The sequence below is a fragment of the Rhinatrema bivittatum genome, chromosome 18 (genome assembly GCF_901001135.1).
Source record: "Rhinatrema bivittatum chromosome 18, aRhiBiv1.1, whole genome shotgun sequence".
NCBI classification, from domain to species: domain Eukaryota; kingdom Metazoa; phylum Chordata; class Amphibia; order Gymnophiona; family Rhinatrematidae; genus Rhinatrema; species Rhinatrema bivittatum.
In genome coordinates, this window is record NC_042632.1 from 57,502,611 (window position 1) to 57,527,754 (window position 25,144).

Consider the following 25,144-nt stretch of genomic DNA (forward strand, 5'->3'; position numbering starts at 1 on the left):
AAATATATTCAAGTATACAGCAATAAAATACAATTGCAAAATATAAGATAGGAAAGTAAATAATCAAAACAAGATTTCAAACACAAAAGTAATACAGATATCTCCCAAAAACATAAGACAATTATACAAAATATTTCCAGAAACAAAATCAACATATTGGATCTTCTACTCTTTTCTCCAGTCTCTCTATATTTCATCCTCCCTTCCACCACCATATCCACCAGTCCTCCCATCCCCGTAGCTCCATTCTTCCCTTCCACCATATCCACCAGTCCTCCCATCCCCGTAGCTCCATTCTTCCCTTCCACCATATCCACCAGTCCTCCCATCCCCGTAGCTCCATTCTTCCCTTCCACCATATCCACCAGTCCTCCCATCCCCGTAGCTCCATTCTTCCCTTCCACCATATCCACCAGTCCTCCCATCCCCGTAGCTCCATTCTTCCCTTCCACCATATCCACCAGTCCTCCCAACCCTGTAGCTCCATTCTTCCCTTCCACCATATCCACCAGTCCTCCCATCCCCGTAGCTCCATTCTTCCCTTCCACCATATCCACCAGTCCTCCCATCCCTATAGCTCCATTCTTCCCTTCCATCATATCCACCAGTCCTCCCATCCCCGTAGCTCCATTCTTCCCTTCCATCATATCCACCAGTCCTCCCATCCACGTAGCTCCATTCTTCCCTTCCACCATATCCACCAGTCCACCCATCCCCGTAGCTCCATTCTTCCCTTCCATCATATCCACCAGTCCTCCCATCCCCGTAGCTCCATTCTTCCCTTCCATCATATCCACCAGTCCTCCCATCCCCGTAGCTCCATTCTTCCCTTCCATCATATCCACCAGTCCTCCCATCCACGTAGCTCCATTCTTCCCTTCCACCATATCCACCAGTCCACCCATCCCCGTAGCTCCATTCTTCCCTTCCATCATATCCACCAGTCCTCCCATCCCCGTAGCTCCATTCTTCCCTTCCATCATATCCACCAGTCCTCCCATCCCCGTAGCTCCATTCTTCCCTTCCACCATATCCACCAGTCCTCCCATCCCTATAGCTCCATTCTTCCCTTCCATCATATCCACCAGTCCTCCCATCCCCGTAGCTCCATTCTTCCCTTCCATCATATCCACCAGTCCTCCCATCCACGTAGCTCCATTCTTCCCTTCCACCATATCCACCAGTCCTCCCATCCCCGTAGCTCCATTCTTCCCTTCCACCATATCCACCAGTCCTCCCATCCCCATAGCTCCATTCTTCCCTTCCATCATATCCACCAGTCCTCCCATCCACCATATCCACCAGTCCTCCCATCCCCGTAGCTCCATTCTTCCCTTCCACCATATCCACCAGTCCTCCCATCCCCGTAGCTCCATTCTTCCCTTCCATCATATCCACCAGTCCTCCCATCCCTGTAGCTCCATTCTTCCCTTCCACCATCATATCCACCAGTCCTCCCATCCACGTAGCTCCATTCTTCCCTTCCACCATCATATCCAGTCCTCCCATCCCCGTAGCTCCATTCTTCCCTTCCACCATATCCACCAGTCCTCCCATCCCCGTAGCTCCATTCTTCCCTTCCATCATATCCACCAGTCCTCCCATCCCTGTAGCTCCATTCTTCCCTTCCACCATCATATCCACCAGTCCTCCCATCCACGTAGCTCCATTCTTCCCTTCCACCATCATATCCACCAGTCCTCCCATCCCCGTAGCTCCATTCTTCCCTTCCACCATATCCACCAGTCCTCCCATCCCTATAGCTCCATTCTTCCCTTCCATCATATCCACCAGTCCTCCCATCATATCCCTTTCATTTATACTCTCTGTGTACCTTCTCCCCTCCATCATTCAGTTTTGACTCTGCTTCTGCAGATTTATGACTCCCACTTCCTCATCCCTCATCCATGCATTTGCTCCTTTTCTTCCACCCATCTCCTCCACCTTGGCATCCTTCTGTCCTCTTCTCTTCTTCAAGGCTTAACCTTTATTTAAAACATTTATATCCCACCTATCTATAGTTCTACGCAGGTTACAATATTACATAATCGTAAAACAGGTAAATTAAACTAAAATAATAAATACAAAACACAAAAACACATCACTGCCATTGAAATAAATCATTAAGGCAGGCAAAATTCATTAGCACTCTCCATATGCTTGTTCAAAAAGAAAACCTTTAAACTTCTTCCCAAAGGCCTTTAATACAGGTCTCATTTCTTAAACTGGTTAGCAGGGAATTTAAAAAAACATAAGACATAAGAAATTGCCATGCTGGGTCAGACCAAGGGTCCATCAAGCCCAGCATTTTGTTTCTAACAGAAGCCAAAAACCAGGCCACAAGAACCTGGCAATTACCCAAACACTAAGAAGATCCCATGCTACTGATTCAATTAATAGCAGTGGCTATTCCCTAAGTAAACTTGATTAATAGCCATTAATGGATTTCTCCTCCAAGAACTTATCCAAACCTTTTTTGAGCCCAGCTCCACTAACTGCACTAACCACATCCTCTGGCAACAAATTCCAGAGCTTTATTGTGCGTTGAGTGAAAAAGAATTTTCTCCGATTAGTCTTAAATGTGCTACTTGCTAACTTCATGGAATGCCCCCCAGTCCTTCTATTATTCGAAAGTGTAAATAACCGAGTCACATCTACTCGTTCAAGACCTCTCATGATCTTAAAAGACCTCTATCATATCCCCCCTCAGCCGTCTCTTCTCCAAGCTGAACAGCCCTAACCTCTTCAGCCTTTCCTCATAGGGGAGCTGTTCCATCCCCTTTTCTCATTTTGGTTGCCCTTCTCCATTGCAACTATATCTTTTTTGAGATGCGGCGACCAGAATTGTACACAGTATTCAAGGTGTGGTCTCACCATGGAGCGATACAGAGGCATTATGACATTTTCTGTTTTATTAACCATTCCCTTCCTAATAATTCCCAACATTCTGTTTGCTTTTTTGACTGCTGCAGCACACTGAGCCGACGATTTTAAAGTATTATCCACTATGATGCCTAGATCTTTTTCCTGGGTGGTAGCTCCTAATATGGAACCTAACATCGTGTAACTACAGCAAGAGTTATTTTTCCCTACATGCAACACCTTGCACTTGTCCACATTAAATTTCATCTGCCATTTGGATGCCCAATCTTCCAGTCTTGGAAGGTCCTCCTGTAATGTATCACAGTCTGCTTGTGATTTAACTACTCTGAATAATTTTGTATCATCTGCAAATTTGAAAAGCACCGGTCCAAGTACAGATCCCTGAGGCACTCCACTGTTTACCCTTTTTCACTGAGAAAACTGACCATTTAATCCTACTCTCTGTTTCCTGTCTTTTAACCAGTTTGTAATCCACGAAAGGACATCGCCTCCTATCCCATGACTTTTTAGTTTTCATAGAAGCCTCTCATGAGGGACTTTGTCAAACGCCTTCTGAAAATCCAAATACACTATATAAATACTGGTTCACCTTTATCCACATGTTTATATACCCCTTCAAAAAAATGAAGCAGATTTGTTAGGCAAGACTTCCCTTGGGTAAATCCATGTTGACTGTGTCCCATTAAATCATGTCTTTCTATATGCTCTATGATTTTGATCTTGAGAATAGTTTCCACTATTTTTCCTGGCACTAAGTCAGGCTCACTGGTCTATAGTTACCCGGATCGCCCCTGGAGCCTTTTTTAAATATTGGGACGCAACTAGAAAATTCACTCGTTTTGTAAAGTCCAACACTGAGGAAAGATGGAACTTCAAATAATCTTTGCCCCTGAGAGCTAAGCGAACCTGAGGGGACAAATGGTCTAATAGCAGAGAGTAGGCATGATGATAGTAGACAATGCAGGGCTTTAAAAAACATCAAGCCCACCTTGAACTAAACTTTAAATATTCCAACACTAGAAGGGAAAATGTATAGAATGTATATTTTATTGGTGTCTAGAGTTTTTTTTTATTATTTTAGTTTATTTTATTTAAAACATTCTTATGCTGCCTATCAGACTTTAAGCATTTTACAAGGAGAACATCCATAATTTCTTGTAGACAAAAATTTAAAAAAAAAAAAAAAGCACTTAAAGGAAAATTGGTTCTTACCTGCTAATTTTCGTTCCTGTAGTACCACAGATCAGTCCAGACTCCTGGGTTTTGCCTCCCTTCCAGCAGATGGAGACAGACCAAAACTGAAAGGGTATCCCATATCAGGACAGAGCCTACCCTGCATCCCTTCAGTATAAAACACTTTCAAAGCAGATATAACTCCCCAAGGATCAAGCAAGTAACAAGAAAACAATTGAAAGAATTCTGTATAAACGCTCTTGCATAAAGATTTAGTGTCATTTTCATCTGTGAGATGCTTCCGGTGCCTTAAGTACCTGTAAAGGAAGAAAAACTTCGAGCAGACGGAGCAGATCTAGCATGGGAAGGTGTCTGGACTGATCCGTGGTTCTACAGGAATGAAAATTAGCAGGTAAGAACCAAGTTTCCTTTCCCTGTACGTACCCGGATCAGTCCAGACAGTGGGATGTACCAAAGCTTCCCTAAACAGGGTGGGACCGAGACAGTCCTGCTCGAAGAACCTGCCGCCCGAAGGAGCCAAAAACTGGAGCCTGTACATCAAGGCGGTAATGGCAAGAAAAAGTATGCAGGGATTTCCAAGTACCTGCCCTACATATTTCCTGCAGAGAGACCGATTGACTCTCTGCCCAAGAAGTGGCCTGAGAACGTAAGGAGTGAGCCTTTAAGCCTTCCGGAACCGGACGGCCCTTACAGATGTAAGCTGACTCAATTGCCTCCTTTAGCCAACATGCAATAGTGGCCTTTGAAGCCTTATTACCCTTATTTGGGCCACTCCACAGAACAAACAGGTGATCCGAGACCCAGAACTCATTTGTAACCTGGAGGTAATGTAACAAGACCCGTTTCACAACCAGGCGCCGCAGATCACCCCAGATGTGTTTGCGATGTCTTTAGAAGAAAAGGCCGGGAGTTCTACTGACTGATTGATGTGAAAGGAAGACACTACCTTTGGCAAGAAGGAGGGTACCGTCTTGAGGGATACCCCCCGAATCAGAAAAACGTAGAAAAGGTTCCCTGCATGACAAAGCGTGAAACTCCAAGACCCTTCTGGCGGAACAGACAGACACCAGGAAGACATTTTTGAGTCAAATCCTTAAGTGTAGCCTTCCGTAGAGGTTCGAAAGGAGCTACGCTAAGAACCCGAAGAACCAACTGAAGACTTCACGAGGGACAAATAGCCCGTACTGGCGGATTCAAATGTTTGGCCCCCTTGCGGAAGCGGACAATATCCGGATGAGCTGCCACTGAGCAACCGTCAATGTTGCCTAAGAGGGAGCCGAGGGCGGAGACCTGCACCCGCAAGGAACAGAAAGACAAACCCTTGGAGAGACTGTTCTGGAGGAAGGAAAGGACCTGGGAAACCGGGGCCTTACGAGCTGACACTCCCGAAGTGGCACACGCATTTTCGAAAACCTTCCATACCCGGACATAAGTGGGAGAGGTAGCCCTCAACAGAGTGGATATAACTTCTTTCTTATATACCTTCTTTCTCAATCTCCACCGTTCAAAAGCCAGGCCGCTAGACAAAAGCAATCCACCTGATTGAAAATACTGGACCCTGCCGAAGAAGATGGGGGATATGACAGAGGTGGAGAGGGCCGTCCGTCGTGAGGTTCACCAGATCCGTGAACCACGGCCTGCGGGGCCACTCTGGAGCCACTAGAATGATGGGACCCCAATGGAGCTCGATTCTTCTGAGCACTTTGCCCACCAGTGGCCAAGGAGGGAACACAGAGAAAAACGTTGTGAGGCCAGGGAAGGACCAGCGCATCCACGCCTTCTGCACAATGTTCCCTTCTGCGGCTGAAGAACCTTGGCACTTTTGCATTGTTCATCATGGCCATCAGATCCAAGTGAGGGGGACCCCACCTGCGGACGATCAGATTCATCGCTTTGTCTGACAACTCCCACTCGCCAGGAACTAACCGCTGATGACTGAGGAAATCAGCTTGAACATTCTCCTTCCCTGCAAAGTGGGAAGCCGCTAGGTGCACTAGGTGGTGCTCCGCCCAAACAAACAAAGAGCTTGCCTCCCTGTCGATTGATGTAAGCCACTGTGGTGTTGTCCAAGAGGACCCGCACCGCCTTGCGATGGAGTAAAGGAAGAAAGACCTTGAGAGCCAGACGTACTGCTTGAGCTTCCAATCGATTGATGTGCCAGCGAGATTGGACTGGGGACCAGTATCCATGCGTAGACTTTGTCTGGCAAACCGCTCCCCAGCCGGAGAGACTGGCGTCCATTGTGACAACGATCCACTGCGGCGTCTGAAGGGACACCCCTTTCAGAAGGTGGGCAGGCGAGAGCCACCATTGCAGCTCAGTGACTGTAGACTCGGAGAGTGGGAGGGGTGTCCAAAATTGCTCAGACACCGGCTTCCAGCGGGATAGCAAAGCTTTCTGTAACGGACGCATATGCACAAAAGCCCAAGGGACCAGATCGATAGTGGAGGCCATGGACCCCAGAACCTGGAGGTAGTCCCAGGCCGTGGGCAGAGCAAGTGAGAGGAAAGTGCACACTTGGTCCCTGAGTTTGAGCGCCCATGCGACTGGAAGGAACACCTTGCCGACTCGAATGTCGAATTTTGCCCCCAAGAATTCCAGGGTCTGGGATGGCTGAAGCTTGCTCTTGGGAAAGTTGATTATCTACCCAAGGGAGGTCAGATGAGTCAGGACCTTGTCAATTGCCAGCTTGCAGAGAAACTCCGATTTGGCCCAGATGAGCCAATCGTCCAGGTAAGGGTGAACCAGAACTTGGGCTCGATGAAGAGACCGCCACTACCACCATGACCTTGGTGAAAGTGTGCGGCGCCATGGCGAGACCGAATGGGAGAGCTTGAAACTGGAAACGGCCCAGGATCTCGAACCAGAGATACCGCTGATGGTTGAGGCGAATCGGAATGTGCAAGTAGGCCTCCATCAGGTCGAGCGATGCCAGGAATTCGCCTGAGCGAACCACAGCTATTACAGCCCTTAGGGTTTCCATTCGAAAATGGGCAACCTTGAGAGCCCAGTTGGCTCACTTGAGATCCAAAATTGAACAAAAAGAGCCTTCTTTTTTGGGAATGACGAAGTATATGGAATATTGACCGAACCCTTGTTCCTCCACCGGAACTATGGCACCCAGTTCCAGCAGCCTGCTCAGGGTCTGGTCGACCGCAGGCCTCTTTCGACTTCCGCAGGGAGAGATTAAGTGAAGGTCCGGTAGGTCTCAAGCAAATTCTAACGCATAGCCTTTTTCTATTACCTCTGGGACCCACTGATCTGTCGTGATCTTGGCCCATTCCTCGAGAAACAGGGACAGTCGTCCACCTAAGTTTCGAACAGAGGAATGGGCCGGCCGCATTTCATTGGAAAGAGGACTTTGTGGCCGAGTGTTGCTGGCTACCATCCTGGAAGGGTCGATGTCCACGAAAGGAATGAGACCAAGATTGTGCTCTGGAAGCATTGCCTCTCGGAAAGGAGCCCCGTGCTCTGCTGTTATGTTGACCTCTGAAGTGAGTGCAGAAAGGAAAGAAAGCCTTAGACTGTTTCGGGCGATCCTCCGGCAGCTTATGAACCTTATTCTCCCCCAGAGATTTAATAAGCTGCTCTAGGTCCTCCCCAAAAAGCAACTGGCCCTTGAAGGGGAGAGTGCCCAACTGCGCTTTAGAAAATGCATCCGCAGACCAATTTCTCAGCCAGAGAAGACGCCTGGCCAAGACCGCGGAGACCATGGCTCTGGCTTGCACCCGTAGAAGATCATAAAGGGCATCGGCCCCATATACAATCGCGATTTCTAGCCGCTCCGCCTCTGCAGTGGGAGGTCTTGGGTGCTGAATAACTGTTGAATCCACCTGAGGCTTGCCCGCTGCATGAGACTGCTGCAGATTGTCGCCTGAACTCCTAAGTACAAGACCTCAAAGATGCGCTTTAAATAAAATTCCAGTTTGCGGTTCAGGACATCCTTCAATGCCATAGCCCCCACCACCAGAATGGTGGTGTGCTTGGTAACCACAGAGCCGGAGGAATCCACCTTGGGTATCTTAAGCATATCCAAGCAGTCCTCAGGGAGAGGATAGAGCTTGTCCATAGCCCTACCCACTCGGAGTCCCGCCTCCGGGGACTCCCATTCCCAAAGGAGCATCAGCTTGTGCATAGGATGGAATGGAAACATACGTGGAGGAGCCCTAAGTCCCGCCAGGACCGGGTCCACATTAGCAGGCATAGAGGCTGTAACCGTATCCTCAGGGGGCACCTCAATTCCCAGTTCCTGCAATATGAAGGGAATAAGCAGTTCCAACTCCTCCCTTTGGAATAAGCGAAGCACCCGTGGACCGTCCCTCTCGAGGGGGGGGGGGGGGGTTTGGGAAGCAGTGGATCAGCATCCGGATCAGGGACAGACGACGGCTGAGGGGGGTCCGGAGGCGGCGGGATCCATGGGACCACCCTGACCCTTATGGAGCACTGCCCCTCTGGCGCCTTAGGAGGTTGCATAGAAGAAACCCGCAGGTTCTTAAGCAGGGGGGCCCTAGGGGGGATCCTCCTCCTCCTGTAGACTAGCGAGATAAGATTTGTGCATAAGGAGCACAAACTCTGTGGAAAACGAGACTTGGACTTCCCGGGGGGTGAGGAGAAGGAGGGGGGGCAAGGGTCAGACACCCCCCTCCAGGGTATGAGGGGGGGGGCTCAAATCCTGAGGGGAAATTAAAGAATCGGGTTCACCTTCCTTCTGCAGCCCCAATTCAGCATCAGAAAGTGTTCCCAAAATGGCCGCCATTCCCGCGGTTTTCCAAGTTGGGAACGGCCTGGCCATGCGGCGTGCAGCTCGTCCCCGGGCTGTAGTAGTCTCGGGTGCCGAGGATGGGCCCTCCCCACCTGGCAGGTACCCGGAGCAGAGCCCGCCGCAGGAGAGCAGCATGGCAGGCTCCCCGCAGGCGTTACACATGTTTGAACGCGGCATCAGCTAGAGAAAAGAAATCGCTGTGAAGGGAAAAACAGCTGAGCAGCGCTGAGCTGAGCCAGCCTGTCAGCGGAGGCAGAGACTGAACGCTGCTGGAGCTGTCCACAGTTCTTAAATCACTACTAAATAGGGCTTGGATTAAAAAAATCTTCTCTTCCATTTTTTTTTTTTTTTAAAGCACAGCAAGTGCAGAGGAAAGCTTTCTCCTTCCCAGGCCCTAGAAATGATACTTTTCACAAGTGGACAGCCAGCCAAGGGGGGAGTGACTGGACCACCAGCATCACCCCAAAAGGTCACCAGGAATGGGAGCCTAGGCTGAAGATTTCACATGGCAAGCCCCCGCTAGGCCCCCAGCAGAGCGAGGAGACAAAACTGTCTCCTAGAGCATAAAGAGAAATCTTTCAAAGTGTTATTTTATTTTATTTTTTTTAATATAAACAAGAACAATACTTGCTTGATCCTGACAAAGAAAGGGTATAAGATCCCCGCAGGGAAACGAAGGTAAGAAGGGGAGCCACAGGTTCGGCTGCCTGCATCTGCTGGAGACAGACAAATACTGAAGGGATGCAGGGTAGGCTCTGTCCTGATATAGGACACCCTTTCAGATTTGCTCTGTCTCCATCTGCTGGACAGGAGGCTCAACTCACGGTCTGGACTGATTCGGGTACGTACAGGGAACAGTCACATTCCTCTTCTTTGTCTGATACGATCTATACTACATGTAAAATAGAAAGTAAAATATTTTTATTGGACATTCCATTCATCAGCTATTTTGAAATAATCTGTTCTTTTTATTAGTATGGTTTTAGTGCTATTGATTTTGTATTTCTTGATTTGTTTTAAGGACTGAAGTGTTTTTTCCTTTGTTACACTGCATACAGTCTCTCTGGCTTGTTGTGGTTTCCAGTTCAGATTGTGTCTGCATGTTTCTATTTATGCTTTATGGTCTCTTTATTCTTCGTTAGGTGAGGGTCTGCACATGTGATTGAGGTGAGGTATTTCTGCTGGTGTGTAGTTTCTGTAGGGCTCTATAGCAGCCTGGCTTGTTCCATTTTCCTAATAGAGGCCTGGTGTAATATTTTCATTGTTGCCTTTTCTTAGGTAAGGTGGTTACTGTTTGAGTGCTGAAGTTTGTGCTGTTCTAGTATGGGAGGTTTTCTATTTATGTAATTTCTGTTCAGAGAGTACTCATCTTTCCCTTGTGTCATTCTTTAAAAAAGTAATACGAGGCCTTTTTTTTTTTTCGCCGTAAATTGTAATGATCAGTGTGTCACACATCAGCGCTGTCTGTCAAGTGTGTCACAATGGGAAAAAAAGTTGAGAACCACTGTTCTAGACAGTATGTTTATTGCAAAACAATATGCTGTTAAAGTAAATTTTCAAAGTCACAATTCATTATTTCTCTGCATTTTTGTAAAATGAAACAAAAACTGAAAAAAAATGCTGCTTGCATAAGTATTCAACCCCGTCAAACTAGTACTTGGTTGAACCAGCTTTGAGTCTGTTGCAGCAAGTTTGTACCAGCTTTGCACACTGTTTAGGAGTGAATTTTGCCCATTCTTCCTGGCAGATTTCCTCCAGGGTTTTCAGGTTGGTTGAATGATGCAATTTTCAAATACTGCCACAGATTCTCTTTTGGATTGAGATCTGGACTTTGACTTGGCCCTTGTAGAGCATTTACCTTTTTGCTGTTCAACCACTCCTGTGTTGCTTTGGCCTTGTGCTTGGGATCATTGTCCTAGTGAAAGGTAAACTTGCTCCCAAGTTTGAGTTTTTTAGCAGATTGAAGCAGGTTGTCTTACAGTATTTCCCTGTAGGTGCGCCATCCATCCATCCTTCAGTTTTAACAAGATGCCAGTCCCCTGCTGAGGAAAAGCATCCCCACAGCATGATACCGCCATCCCCACACGTAGGATTATGAATTTTGGCCAAAAAGCTGCATTTTTGTCTCATCTGACCAAAAAACCTTATCCCATGTTTTAGCTGGCTCACTATGATACTTAATGCAAATTCTAGACGTGCTTTGATATGGTTTTTCTTACTCAGCCTACCATGCAGGCCAGCTGTATGCAGAGCTCATGATATGACTGACTGGGACACCTCCACTCCAGTCTCAGCCTCTAAACTCTGCAGCTCCTTGGTGACTGCAGCTTCCCTCACAAGTCACCTTTCTTGCTCTGTCTAGGCAGTAGGATGCAGCTTCCATTTCCTAACAATTGATCCAACAGTGCTCAGTGGGATATCCAAGCACTTAGATATTATTTTGAAGCCTTTTCCTATCTTGTGCATGCCTATAACTTTCTCTTTAGTTTCCTTACAATGCTCTTTGGTCTTCATTTTCACAGCTTTCCTTCAGTTTCACTGTCTGACCAATGGTAGTGGAATTAGGGTCTCTTATCCAGAAAAGCTGACCTTTTTAATAATTCACAGGTAGAGGCCAATATCTTTCATCTGTGTAAACTTGGAGCTTTCATAGCACAGAGGTTTAATACTTGTGCAAACAGCATTTTTCAGGCCAATTGCAGTCTGGTTCTATCCCTGAGTATATAATATTATTTCCTTGAAATCTTAAATTTTAGCCAAAAAAGCTTTTTATAATTGCATCGTTGTTGTGGGGCATAGCTCAGACTACAGCACTGTAGTGTGGAGTATTGATATTGATTTTTAGCAGTGCAAAAAGAGGTGGTCTTAAATTTGAGTAACATTTCAGGTAAAAAAAAACAAACCCATCTCACCTAGCAGTAGCCAGTGTCTAGGGGTAGGGCAGCTCTAACTCAATAGCAAATACATAGTCTTAAACACAGCAGAGGAAGGTGCCAACTGTTCAATTCCCTCCCACCTACCCATCCCAGGGTTTGTTCTTCTAATACTGTCTACCTGGATACATCATTGGAAACAAGATAATTTGATAATTTGGCAATTCCTTAGCTGTTCTCCAACAAATCAATTGAGCAAAATGAGGACTATCCAATGTAACAATTGTGGAGCCTTTATCTTGCGGCAAATCATCTGGAAACTTAGGGCTTGCCCCATTTGTTCAGAACTCTCTTCCATGAAAAAGGAGTTGGCTCACCTTAAAGCGGAATTAGCTGCAATAAAAGTATCAGCAACCACCAAGAAATCCTCACCCACTTCAGGAAATGTTTCCCCATTACCACAGTGGGCTCAGGTAGGATAAGACCTGTGACCCAAAGACCCCTATTCTTCACATTTGTGCAGTCCACCCCAACACACACTTACTCAGCGCATACAGGAACCCAAGAACAAACAGGTTACAGTGGGGTCTGGTAGAATACCTGCGATGCGGAGACACACACTCTCTCAAGTGACAAGTACAAAATGCTTTCTCTATCTTACATAAGGAAGAAGCTCTAGCAATGGAGATTGAAGTGGTATCAACGCATGTAGAAATTCCATAATACAACCAATAACCATGAGAAAAAGCTCATTGTGCTGGGTGATTCAGTCATCAGAGGCACAAACTTGGGAACTCTTTTGAAGGAAAACACCACAGTTAAAAGCCTTCTAGGATCTACGGCTGGTAGAAATGCTATTCAGATAGTCAATGCAATCAAAGAAGAAAGTAAGGTCTCTGAAATTGGTATTATCATCCATCTGGGAACCAACAACCTTGCTAGAAATATTCAAGTGCTACAGAGAGATTTCCAGACTCTGGCGAAGCAGATTAGTCATATGGCAAAGACTATTGCCTTTTCAGAGGTGTTGCCTGTTCATTGAAAGGGGAAAGAGAGGTTAGGCCATATAGATAACTTCAATGCATGGTTCAAAACTTGTACGGAACAAGTTCAAGAACATGGTTCAAAACTTTAAGGAACAAAGTTGTGGATATATAGGAGGCTGGGGCCATGTATGGAACAGTAAAAGGCTCTGTGTCAGATATGGCTTACATCTGTCTGTGGCAGGAAAAAGGATTCTAAGAGATAAATTCAAATCCTATGCCATAAGGCATTTAAACTAGATGACGAGGGTGGCAGAAGGAAACTGGAATGTCACCCCCAAATCTCAAAGAAATGGGTGGAGGGGATAACAAAAATCAGCTGAATAAGGCACAAAAGAAGTCCAAGAAGAGCAGTAACCTGAAGGACAGAGCTGGAAAGCTGTGAGCACAAATGCTCATAGTCTGGGCAATAAAATCCCAGACTCTGGAAGCCGACTTGGACATTGTTGCTGTTACATAGACTTGGCTCATGAATTCTCATGATTGGGATACGGCCATACCGGCTAAAACTTAAGGAAGGACAGAGAGGACAAAAAAGGGGGAGGAGCTTTTTATGTCAAACAATATCCAAGCAACTAAACTGCAAGGAATATGGGGTAGAGAAGAAGTATGATGGGCCATCCTAAAAAAAAGATGACAGTGCATCCATTTTTACTGGAGTGGTTTACAGGCCTCTGACTCAAACGGAAAAAGTAGATAGATATCTGGTCGAAGACATCCAAAAGGTGGGAAAGAAGGGAGAAATTTTGCTCGTTGGAGATTTTAATCTGCCAGACAGACTGGGGAATCCCTTTTCCAGAATCTAACAGAAGTAGATAGATAGTGGATACCCTGCAAGGGGTTCTGATCAAACAAATGGTAATGGAACCCATGAGGGAGGGAGCTATACTCGACCTAGTGCTCACCAACGGGGAGAAGGTCTCTGAAGTCCAGGTGGGTGCCCACCTCAGCACCAGTGATCAAACGGTATGGTTTGATATCACAAGTAGGATACGTAGAAGTCGCACAAAGACTTGTGTTTGGAAGTTCAAAAATACAGACTTTGTTGAAATGGGGAAGCTCCTGGAGGTAGAACTAGAAGAATGGGGAAAAAACAAGACACGTGGAACAGTGGGCCAAACTAAAAGAAGCAATTACAAAGGCAACTAATCTATATGTTAGAAAAGTAAACAAAAGCAAGAGAAACAAGAAACCTATTTGGTTCTCAAAGGAGGTGGCTGATAAAATACAAGCAAAAAAAAAAAAAAAGCATTCAAGAAACATTTAAGAACCCAAAAAAAGCAACACAAGAAGAATATCTGGTGAAACTGAAGGAGACAAAGAAAGTCATCAAGAAAGCAAAAAGATAGGCAGAAGAAAGGATTGCCAAAGAGGTGGCAAAACATTTTTCAAAAAAATCAGAGAATGGAGAAAAGTCCAAAGTAGTATAGTACATAAGAAATGCCATACTGGGTCAGACCAAGGGTCCATCAAACCCAGCATCCTGTTTCCAACAGTGGCCAATCCAGGCCATAAGAACCTGGCAAGTACCCAAACACTAAGTCTATTCCATGTAACCATTGCTAATGGCAGTGGCTATTCTCTAAGTGAACTTAATAGCAGGTAATGGACTTCTCCTCCAAGAACTTATCCAATCCTTTTTTAAACCCAGCTATACTAATTGCACTAACCACATCCTCTGGCAACAAATTCCAGAGTTTAATTGTGCGTTGAGTAAAAAAGAACTTTCTCCGATTAGTTTTAAATGTGCCCCATGCTAACTTCATGGAGTGCCCCCTAGTCTTTCTACTATCCGAAAGAGTAAATAACCGATTCACATCTACCCGTTCTAGACCTCTCATGATTTTAAACACCTCTATCATGTCCCCCCTCAGTCATCTCTTCTCCAAGCTGAAAAGTCCTAACCTCTTTAGTCTTTCCTCATAGGGGAGCTGTTCCATTCCCCCTTGTCATTTTGGTTGCCCTTCTCTGTACCTTCTCCATCGCAATTATATCTTTTTTTGAGATGCGGCGACCAGAATTGTACACAGTATTCAAAGTGCGGTCTCACCATGGAGCGACACAGAGGCATTATGACATTTTCCGTTTTATTCACCATTCCCTTTCTAATAATTCCCAACATTCTGTTTGCTTTTTTGACTGCCGCAGCACACTGAGCCGACGATTTCAATGTGTTATCCACTATGACACCTAGATCTCTTTCTTAGGTTGTAGCACCCAATATGGAACCTAACATTGTGTAACTATAGCATGGGTTATTTTTCCCTACATGCATCACCTTGCACTTATCCACATTAAATTTCATCTGCCTTTTGGATGCCCAATTTTCCAGTCTCACAAGGTCTTCCTGCAATTTATCACAATCTGCTTGTGATTTAACTACTCTGAATAATTTTGTGTCATCTGCAATTTTGATTATCTCACTCGTCGTATTTCTTTCCAGATCATTTATAAATATATTGAAAAGTAAGGGTCCCAATACAGATCCCTGAGGCACTCCACTGTCCACTCCCTTCCACTGAGAAAATTGTCCATTTAATCCTATTCTCTGTTTCCTGTCTTTTAGCCAGTTTGCAATCCACGAAAGGACATTGCCACCTATCCCATGACTTTTTACTTTTCCTAGAAGCCTCTCATGAGGAACTTTGTCAAACACCTTCTGAAAATCCAAGTATACTATATCTACCGGTTCACCTTTAGCCACGTGTTTATTAACTCCTTCAAAAAAGTGAAGATTTGTGAGGTAAGACTTGCCCTGGGTAAAGCCATGCTGACTTTGTTCCATTAAACTATGTCTTTCTATATGTTCTGTGATTTTGATGTTTAGAACACTTTCCACTATTTTTCCTGGCACTGAAGTCAGGCTAACCGGTCTGTAGTTTCCCGGATCACCCCTGGAGCCCTTTTTAAAATATTGGGGTTACATTTGCTATCCTCCAGTCTTCAGGTACAATGGATGATTTTAATGATAAGTTACAAATTTTTACTAATAGGTCTGAAATTTCATTTTTTAGTTCCTTCAGAACTCTGGGGTGTATACCATCCGGTCCAGGTGATTTACTACTCTTCAGTTTGTCAATCAGGCCTACCACATCTTTGATTCAGTCCATCTGAATCATTTCCCATGAAAACCTTCTCCATTACGGGTACCTCCCCAACATCCTCTTCAGTAAACACCAAAGCAAAGAAATCATTTAATCTTTCCGCGATGGCCTTATCTTCTCTAAGTGCCCCTTTAACCCCCTCGATCATCTAACGGTGCAACTGACTCCCTCACAGGCCTTCTGCTTTGTATATATTTTAAAAAGTTTTTACTGTGAGTTTTTGCCTCTACAGCCAACTTCTTTTCAAATTCTCTCTTTGCCTGTCTTATCAATGTTTTACATTTAACTTGCCAATGTTTATGCTTTATCCTATTTTCTTCTGTTGGATCCTTCTTCCAATTTTTGAATGAAGATCTTTTAGCTAAAATAGCTTCTTTCACCTCCCCTTTTAACCATGCCGGTAATTGTTTTGCCTTCTTTCCACCTTTCTTAATGTGTGGAATACATCCAGACTGTGCTTCTAAAATGGTATTTTTTAACAATGACCACGCCTCTTGGACATTTTATTTTACTTTTGTAGCTGCTCCTTTCAGTTTTTTTCTAAAAATTCTCATTTTATCAAAGTATCCCTTTTGAAAGTTTAGCACAAGAGCCTTGGATTTGCACACTGTTCCTCTTCCAGTCATTAAATCAAATTTGATCATATTATGATCACTATTGCCAAGCGGCCCCACCACCATTACCTCTCTCACCAAGTCCTGTGCTCCACTGAGAAATAGATCTAAAATTGCTCCCTCTCTCGTCGGTTCCTGAACCAATTGCTCCATAAAGCTATCATTTATTCTGTCCAGGAACGTTCTCTCTCTAGCGTATCCCGAAGATACATTTACCCAGTCAATATTGGGGTAATTGAAGCTTTAAAAAGTTGGTAGGAAAGCCCAATATTGGGCTTTCCTACCAACTGTACATGAAAGAGTCATTTTGTTCACATAAATGGAGGACATTTTTAATTTTTAATTTGAAAAAAGAAAAAATATCTTGTTGCATTAAAATAATGATGAAGGTGAATGATAGATAAGACCGGTTAGTGTCTACCTGAGAGTGACACATAACGTCAAGGCTTGCTGACACCTTCATAGGCCACTATTTGAAGTGTTATATTTTGGGTTCCACATTTTTGGTGATTTGATTATATGTTGTGGTTAACCGCTGACTCCCTTGTGTGAGTAGGGTAATTGAAGTTTCCCATTATTACTGCACTACCAATTTGGTTAGCTTCCCTAATTTCTCTTAGCATTTCACTGTCCGTCTCACCATCTTGACCAGGTGGATGGTAGTACACTCCTATCACTATAGTCTTCCCCGACACACAAGGGATTTCTACCCATAAAGATTCAATTTTGTATTTAGTCTCATGCAGGATGTTTATCCTGTTGAACTCTATGCCATCCCGGACATAAAGCGCCACACCTCCTCTCAGGTGCTCCTCTCTGTCATTGCGATATAATTTGTACCCCGGTATAGCACTGTCCCATTGGTTATCCTCTTTCCACCATGTCTCTGAGATGCCAATTAAGTCTATGTCATCATTCACTGCTATACATTCTAATTCTCCCATCTTACTTCTTAGACTTCTGGCATTAGCATACAAACATTTCAAAGTTTGTTTTTTGTTTGTATTTTCATTCTGCTTTTTAATTGATAGGGACAAGTTAGAATTTTTTTTATCTCAGGTGAGTTTTTAGTTACAGGCACTTGGACTACTTTTCTAATTATTGGAACCTCACTGTCGGGATGCCCTAATTCTAATGCATCATTAGTATCCTTTGAAGATACCTCTCTCCGAACCATGCGCTGCTGAGCGACTGTCGGCTTTCCCCTTTGTTCTAGTTTAAAAGCTGCTCTATCTCCTTTTTAAAGGTTAGCGCCAGCAGTCTGGTTCCACCCTGGTTAAGGTGGAGTCCATCCCTTCGGAAGAGACTCCCCCTTCCCCAAAAGGTTCCCCAGTTCCTAACAAAACTGAATCCCTCTTCCTTGCACTATCGTCTCATCCACGCATTGAGACTCCGGAGCTCTGCCTGCCTCTGGTGACCTGCGCGTGGAACAGGGAGAATTTCAGAGAATGCCACCCTGGAGGTTCTGGATTTAAGCTTTCTACCTAAGAGCCTAAATTTGGCTTCCAGAACCTCCCTCCCACATTTTCCTATGTCGTTGGTGCCCACATGTACGACAGCCGGCTCCTCCCCAGCACTGTCTAAAATCCTATCTAGGTGACGCGTGAGGTCTGCCACCTTCGCACCAGGTAGGCATGTTACCAGGCGATCCTCACGCCCACCAGCCACCCAGCTATCTACATTCCTAATAATCGAATCACCAACTATGACGGCCGACCTAACTCTTCCCTCCTGGGCAGTAGGCCTTGGGGAGATATCCTCAGTGCGAAAGGACAATGCATCACCTAGAGAGCAGGTCCTTGCTACAGGATCCTTTCCTGCTACATCTGGTTGGTGCTCTCCCATCATGAGACCTTCTTCCTCCAAGGTAGCACCAGGGCTGCCAGTCTGAAGTTGGGACTTGACTACTATGTCCCTGAAGGTCTCATCTATATACCTCTCTGTCTGCCTCAGCTCCTCCAGGTCTGCCCCTCTAGCCTCCAGAGATCGGACTCCTTCTCTGAGAGCCAGGAGCTCTTTGCATCACATGCACATGTACAACTTCTCACCGGTGGGTAAAAAATCATACATGTGGCACTTGATGCAAAAGACTGGGAAGCCCCCCTCTTGCTGCTGGACTGCTGCCTTCATCTCAGTTTTGATCAGTTCCTAGTTAAGTTTTAGGTTGCTATGGGAGTAGGAATATGTCTAACGTCCTTTAAATGTGTTAGTGAATTCACTATGTGTCTGGTAGTGGCCTACCGGGGTCTAATCGAATTCTCAATAAAGTTTTTGTTGATTTTTTTTTTTTGTGAAAGTGGCACCTGCCTATAAATTAAGGGATGAGCTAGGGGTGGGTGGGCGACGGGTGGGAGGGTTGGGAAATACAGTCTAACTTCAGTTAGTCAGCCTGAGTGACTCACTGCTCCCTTGATTAACAAATGTTGATCCCTACTCAAACCCAATCACACTACCTCAACACCTTTCCAAGGTGAGTAACTGAGCTGAACTATTCAACTTTTTTACTTAGGTATACACTGCTCCTAGCTTATTTCTAGCTTCTGGCTACTTTTTGGGTTTGTTTTTTTTTCTGTGGTTTTTTTTTTTTCAATATAAACACTCAATTTGTATTAAATACAAACACTCAGTTCTGCAGACTTTTAAAAATAAACACACTACCTACTGCTTACTAGCTACCTTATTGACTGGGAAAAGAAAGACTCTGCTGAAGGAAAGGATAGTGAACTATCTACAGTCAGGAGGATTGCTGGACCCGAGGCAGCATGGATTCAGCAGAGGAAGGTCTTGCCAGACAAATCTGATTGATTTTTTTGATTGTGTGACTAATGAAATGGATTGAGGAAGACCGCTCAATGAGATCTACTTTGATTTCAGCAAAACTTATGATACAGTCCCGCTTAGGAGGCTTGTTGATAAAATGAGAAGCTTGGAAGTGAGTGCCAAAGTGGTAGCGTGGATTACAAACTGGTTGACGGACAGAAGACAGAGTATGATGGTAAATGGGTACTTGCCAGGTTCTTATGGCCCTGATTGGCCACTGTTGGAAACAGGATGCTGGGTTTGATGGACCCTTGGTCTGACCCAGTATGGCATGTCCTTATGTACTCTGAAGAGAAAATGGTAAGCCGAGTACCGCAGGGATCGGTACTGGGACCGGTCCTGTTCAACATCTTTGTGAGCGACATTGCAGAAGGGATAGAAGGTAAAGTTTTTGTGGATGATACTACGATCTGCAACAGAATAGACATGCCAGAAGGAATAGAGAGAAAGATGTGATTTAAAGAAGCATAAACGGTGGTCGAAAATATGGCAGCAGGGATTCATTGCCAAGAAGTACAGAGTAATGATTCTGGGGTGGGCTGTATGTGATGGAGGTTGAAGGGCTGTTGTGCCAGAGCAAGAGCGGACCTTGGGGTGATAGTGTCTAGCAATCTGAAGATGGCGAACAAATGTGACAATGCGATAGCTAAAGCCAGAAGAATGCTGGCGGCATGTAAGAAAAAGGAGGTAATAATCCCCTTGTACAGTTCCTTGGTGAGGCCTCACTTGGAGTACTGTGTTCAGTTCTGGAGACCATATCTCAAAAATGATAGAGACAGGATGGAGGCGGTCCAGAGAAGGGTGACCAAAATGGGGGGGGGGGGGTCTCCATCAAATGAGAAGAGAGGTTGAAGGACCTAAATATGTCCACCCTGGAGGAGAGGAGGTGCGGGGGTGATAGGATACAGAACTTCAGATACCTGAAAGGTTTTAATGATGCACAATCGACAAACCTTTTCCGTTGGAAAGAAATCAGTAGAACTAGGGGTCACGGAATGAAACTCCAGGGAGGACGAGTCAGAACCAACATCAGAAAATATTTCTTCATGGAGAGGGTGGTGGATGTCTAGAATGTCCTTCCGAAGGAGGAGGTGAAGGCAAAAATGGTGAAAGATTTCAAAGGGCATGGGATAAACACTGTGGATCCTTAAGGCTAGAGAATGGAACATAAGAACATGCCATGCTGGGTCAGACCAAGGGTCCATCAAGCCCTGCATCCTGTTTCCAACAGAAGCCAAAATCAGGCCACAAGAACCTGGCAATTACCCAAACACTAAGTCTATTCCATGTTACTGATGCAATTAATAGCAATGAGCAATGGAAATGAGGAAAAGAGCACATGGGGGTAACCTGCTGGTGTGACAGTTACTACCCAACAAGGGCCCTGACTTTAACGGTTTGGGAAACTAAGTATGGAGGTAACTTGTAAGGCATGGCAGTTGCTACGCCCTGGTGAAAACATTAAGAGGGAGACCTGTATGGCACATTTGACGCTACCATAAGCTTGCTCTGTAGACTGGATGGATCATTTGGTCCTTTTCTGCCACCATTTCTATGTTTCTAAAAATACAGAGAAATAATGAATTGTGACTTTGAAAATTTACTTTAAGAGCATACTGGTTTGCAATAAACATACTGTGTGGAACAATCTGTGTAATTGTCATTTGTAATCCACACAAATCTGCTGACATTTTAGGGGGTCAAATACTTTTGCAAGACACTATAGATACTAAACAGAGGGCAATAAAGCCGACCTCGTGGCACACCGTCTAACAGAAATCAGGAAGTAGAATTGGTAACAGAGCTGTTGCCGCTCTTACCAATTCTACTGCTGTCCAGATGTCCTGATGCACAGTGAGTAACCGGTTCAGTGTGAAAGATGTCTGCAGATTGACTCCCTCAGGAAAGAGTGGCAGAACTCAAAAACGAGGTGGCGAGACTGAGAAGCCCCAGGGAGAATGAGGCATCTAAGATGGAAAGCTCAAGTGGAGTGGAAAGTGAAACGGAGTCTATGAGAAGACAGATGGACCCAGATTACTATTTATTTTTTATTTATTTATTTAAAGAATTTTTATATACCGGGGCACGTAGCAAAACATCACCTCGGTTCACAGTGTAACATAACATAGCAAATAGCTTTACAATGAATATAAATAACGGTTCACAATATAAAATGATATAATAGCAGGCTTTACAATAGATTATTATCTGCTTGTAAACTATATACAAGAGACTGAAAATTAACTATATACAAGGGAGGATGCAGTCAAAGTTGACTGATAACATGGGCAGCAGTAAAGGTTTGGGTAGGAGGGGGGGTGACGGAGGTTTGGGTAGGAGGTAGGAGGAGGAGGAGGTAGAGCTACTAGACAAGTGATTCCCAACCCTGTCCTGGGGACACACCAAGCCGGTCGGGTTTTCAGGATATCCACAATGAATATGCATGAGAGAAAATTTACATGGAGGCAGTGCAGAGACAGTTAAAGCTAAAAGAGCATCATTCCAAAAATGGAAAGCAAACCCAAAAGAAGAAAATAGGCAAAAGCATAAGCACTAGCGAGTTAGGTACAAGAAAGAATTTGAGTAGAAAAAGCTTGCCACTAGAGAGGCAAAAACTAAAAAACATGTTCAAGTGCATTTGAAGCAAAAAGTATGAGAGGAGTCAGTTGGTCTGCTATGCTGAGGGAGAACACAGTAATAGCAGAAAAACTGAATGAATTCTTTGCCTCATTCTTTACCAAGGAGGATGTTGGAAACAGACACACATGGATAATACAGAAGACAAAACGAACAATAAAGAACTACCAAGATTGGATGGTATCCTGCCCAGAGTCCCAAAAATCTCAAATGTAAGACTGCAAACCTATTACTAGCAATATGTAACCCATCATTTGAAAATAGCCACAATACCTGAAGACTAGAGGGTGGCCACTATGACACCAATTTTTAAAGGCGGCTTCAGTGGTGATCTGAGAAACTATATTTCACTGATTCTGAAATCAGTACCAGGCACAATGGTATAAGCTATTCTTAAAAAAAATAATCACTGGCAATATAAACTGATGTGAATAATGGAGAAGAGTCAACACGGTTTTTAGCAAAAGGAAGTCTTGCCTTACCAATCTTTTAGATTTGTATGAAAGTGTAAACAAACAAGATAAAGGTGAGCTAATATAGTATATTTGGATTTTCAGAAGGCATTTGACAAGTCCCGCATGAAAGACTCCTCAGAAAATTAAAAAGTCATGGGACAGGATGCAGTGCCCTACTGTGAAACATAGAAATGACGGCAGAAGAAGACCAATCGGCCCATCCAGTCTGCCCAGCGACTGTGAACTGGTTAAAAGGCCAGAATCAGAGGGCAAGACTAAATGGTCAGTTTTTCAATGGAGAAAGGTCATTAATGGAGAACACCAGGATCCGTACTGGGACCTATCGTATAATACATTATACATGATCTGGAAAAGCAATAAATGAGTGAAATGATCAAATTTTGCAAGTCACAATTATTCAGATTTGTTAAAACAGCAGCAGATTGTAAGGAACTTAAGAAGGACCTCGTTAGAATAGAAGGCTAGGCAACTGAATGGCAGATGAAATTTAATATGGAAAAGTGCAAAGTTTGGTATAGAGGGAAAATAATCCCAACTCCAGGTGCACAATGCTGGGTTCTAGTACAGTGGAGTAATCTTAGGAAGTCAATATCCAGGACCTGGGAATCCTTGTGTACAAAACAATGTGTGGAGGTAAAAAAAGAATGATCTGAAAACAAATGGAGAATAAAAAAGAAAATGTCATATTGCCACTATAATAAAGCCATGGTGCAATTGGCTCATCACATATTGTGTGCATTTATTTTTACCTTCTATCAAAGGAGACACAGCATAGTCTATCTTATTATGGATAGACTATGCAGCTTGGAAAAGAGAGGAGACATGAGTAGGCTGGCACAATTAAATTAAAAATGTCTACTTTGCCTTTCAAAAACACTAAAATAAGGGAAAGTATAGTGGAGTTTTAAAAGAGGTTTGGAAAATAAGTTGCTGGGGGGGAATTCATCAAACATCAGCCAGGTAATGAAAGCTATTACCATCCCAGAGCAGGACCTGCCTTTTGGGATCTCACAGGTACTTACGACCTGGACTGTCCAGAGTCAGAGGCAGGAAGCTGGGCACAATGGAGCTTGTTCTGACCCAGCCTGGCCCTGCTGATGGATCCTCACCCCCTCCCGCAGTCCCGGAACCAGGTGCCTGCACAATGGAGCTTGTTCTGACCCAGCCTGGCCCTGCTGATGGATCCTCACCCCCTCCCGCAGTCCCGGAACCAGGTGCCTGCACAATGGAGCTTGTTCTGACCCAGCCTGGCCCTGCTGATGGATCCTCACCCCCTCCCGCAGTCCCGGAACCAGGTGCCTGCACAATGGAGCTTGTTCTGACCCAGCCTGGCCCTGCTGATGGATCCTCACCCCCTCCCGCAGTCCCGGAACCAGGTGCCTGCACAATGGAGCTCGGCCACTTTCATTCTGCTTTATTCATTAGTTTTAGTAAATAACTTCAGCATTTAGGGTCCCCTTTCTAGATTCAGTGGATAAAATATCACAGAATAAGCAATCAATGCAGGGGAAGTTTCTGCCTCCATCACGGCAGCCGCGGACGGAGGGAGAGAGCGGAGAAGGAAGAGCTCGGGGCTCGCCAGGCCCGGGAACTTCACTTCCACCGCGCCTGCCGCCCCGCAGCAGGAGAGGCCGAGGCCTGAGGCCCAGCGCCGCGCACTCACCGCCAGCTCCAGGGGCGTCGCTCCCCTCACGGCCCTGACGGTGCCGCTCAGCCAGGCGCGCTTTCCCGGGCCCGGGTCCCCGCCGCACTCCAGCGCCGAGGCCTCGTCAGACAAGAGGAGCAAGAGCCGCTTCCCCAGCGGGGAGGCCGCGCCGCGGGGATCCCCTGCCATACCGCGTGCCCGTCCGCTCCGAGCGCAACAAGCGACCACCGCCACACAGCGCGCGCCCTCCGCCAGGCCTCTCTATTACCCGCGGATCCCAACCCTCTAGCACAGCGCCCCCGGCGGCCGGGAGCTGCAGCGCCGAGGAAAGAAATCACAGCGCCCCCGGCGGCCGGGAGCTGCAGCGCCGAGGAAATAAATCACAGCGCCCCCGGCGGCCGGGAGCTGCAGCGCCGAGGAAAGAAATCACAGCGCCCCCGGCGGCCGGGAGCTGCAGCGCCCAGGAAAGAAATCACAGCGCCCCCGACGGCCGGGAGCTGCAGCGCCGAGGAAAGAAATCACAGCGCCCCCCGGCGGCCGGGAGCAGCAACGCCGAGGAAAGAAATCACAGCGCCCCCCGGCGGCCGGGAGCAGCAACGCCGAGGAAAGAAATCACAGCGCCCCCGGCGGCCGGGAGGAGCAGCGCCGAGCAAAGAAATCACAGCGCCCCCGGCGGCCGGGAGGAGCAGCGCCGAGAAAAATAATCACAGCGCCCCCGGCGGCCGGGAGGAGCAGCGCCGAGAAAAATAATCACAGCGCCCCCGGAGGCCGGGAGGAGCAGCGCCGAGAAAAATAATCACAGCGCCCCCGGCGGCCGGGAGGAGCAGCGCCGAGAAAAATAATCACAGCGCCCCCGGAGGCCGGGAGGAGCAGCGCCGAGAAAAATAATCACAGCGCCCCCGGCGGCCGGGAGGAGCAGCGCCGAGAAAAATAATCACAGCGCCCCCGGAGGCCGGGAGGAGCAGCGCCGAGAAAAATAATCACAGCGCCCCCGGCGGCCGAGAGCAGCAGCGCCGAGAAAAATAATCACAGCGCCCCCGGCGGCCGGGAGGAGCAGCGCCGAGGAAAGAAATCACAGCGCCCCCGGCGGCCG

At 46.0% G+C, this 25,144-nt stretch overlaps 1 protein-coding gene across 1 annotated transcript in view; it reads right to left on the reverse strand.

The window, feature by feature from the left end:
- KDM3B (lysine demethylase 3B) overlaps positions 1-24,376 on the reverse strand; it is a 278,360-nt gene extending 253,984 nt beyond the window's left edge. The window contains 1 exon segment of the mRNA XM_029583992.1: positions 24,070-24,376. Within this exon segment, the coding sequence (XP_029439852.1) occupies positions 24,070-24,240 (171 nt within the window). The 5' untranslated portion in view covers positions 24,241-24,376.
- Positions 24,377-25,144: the final 768 nt, after the last annotated feature.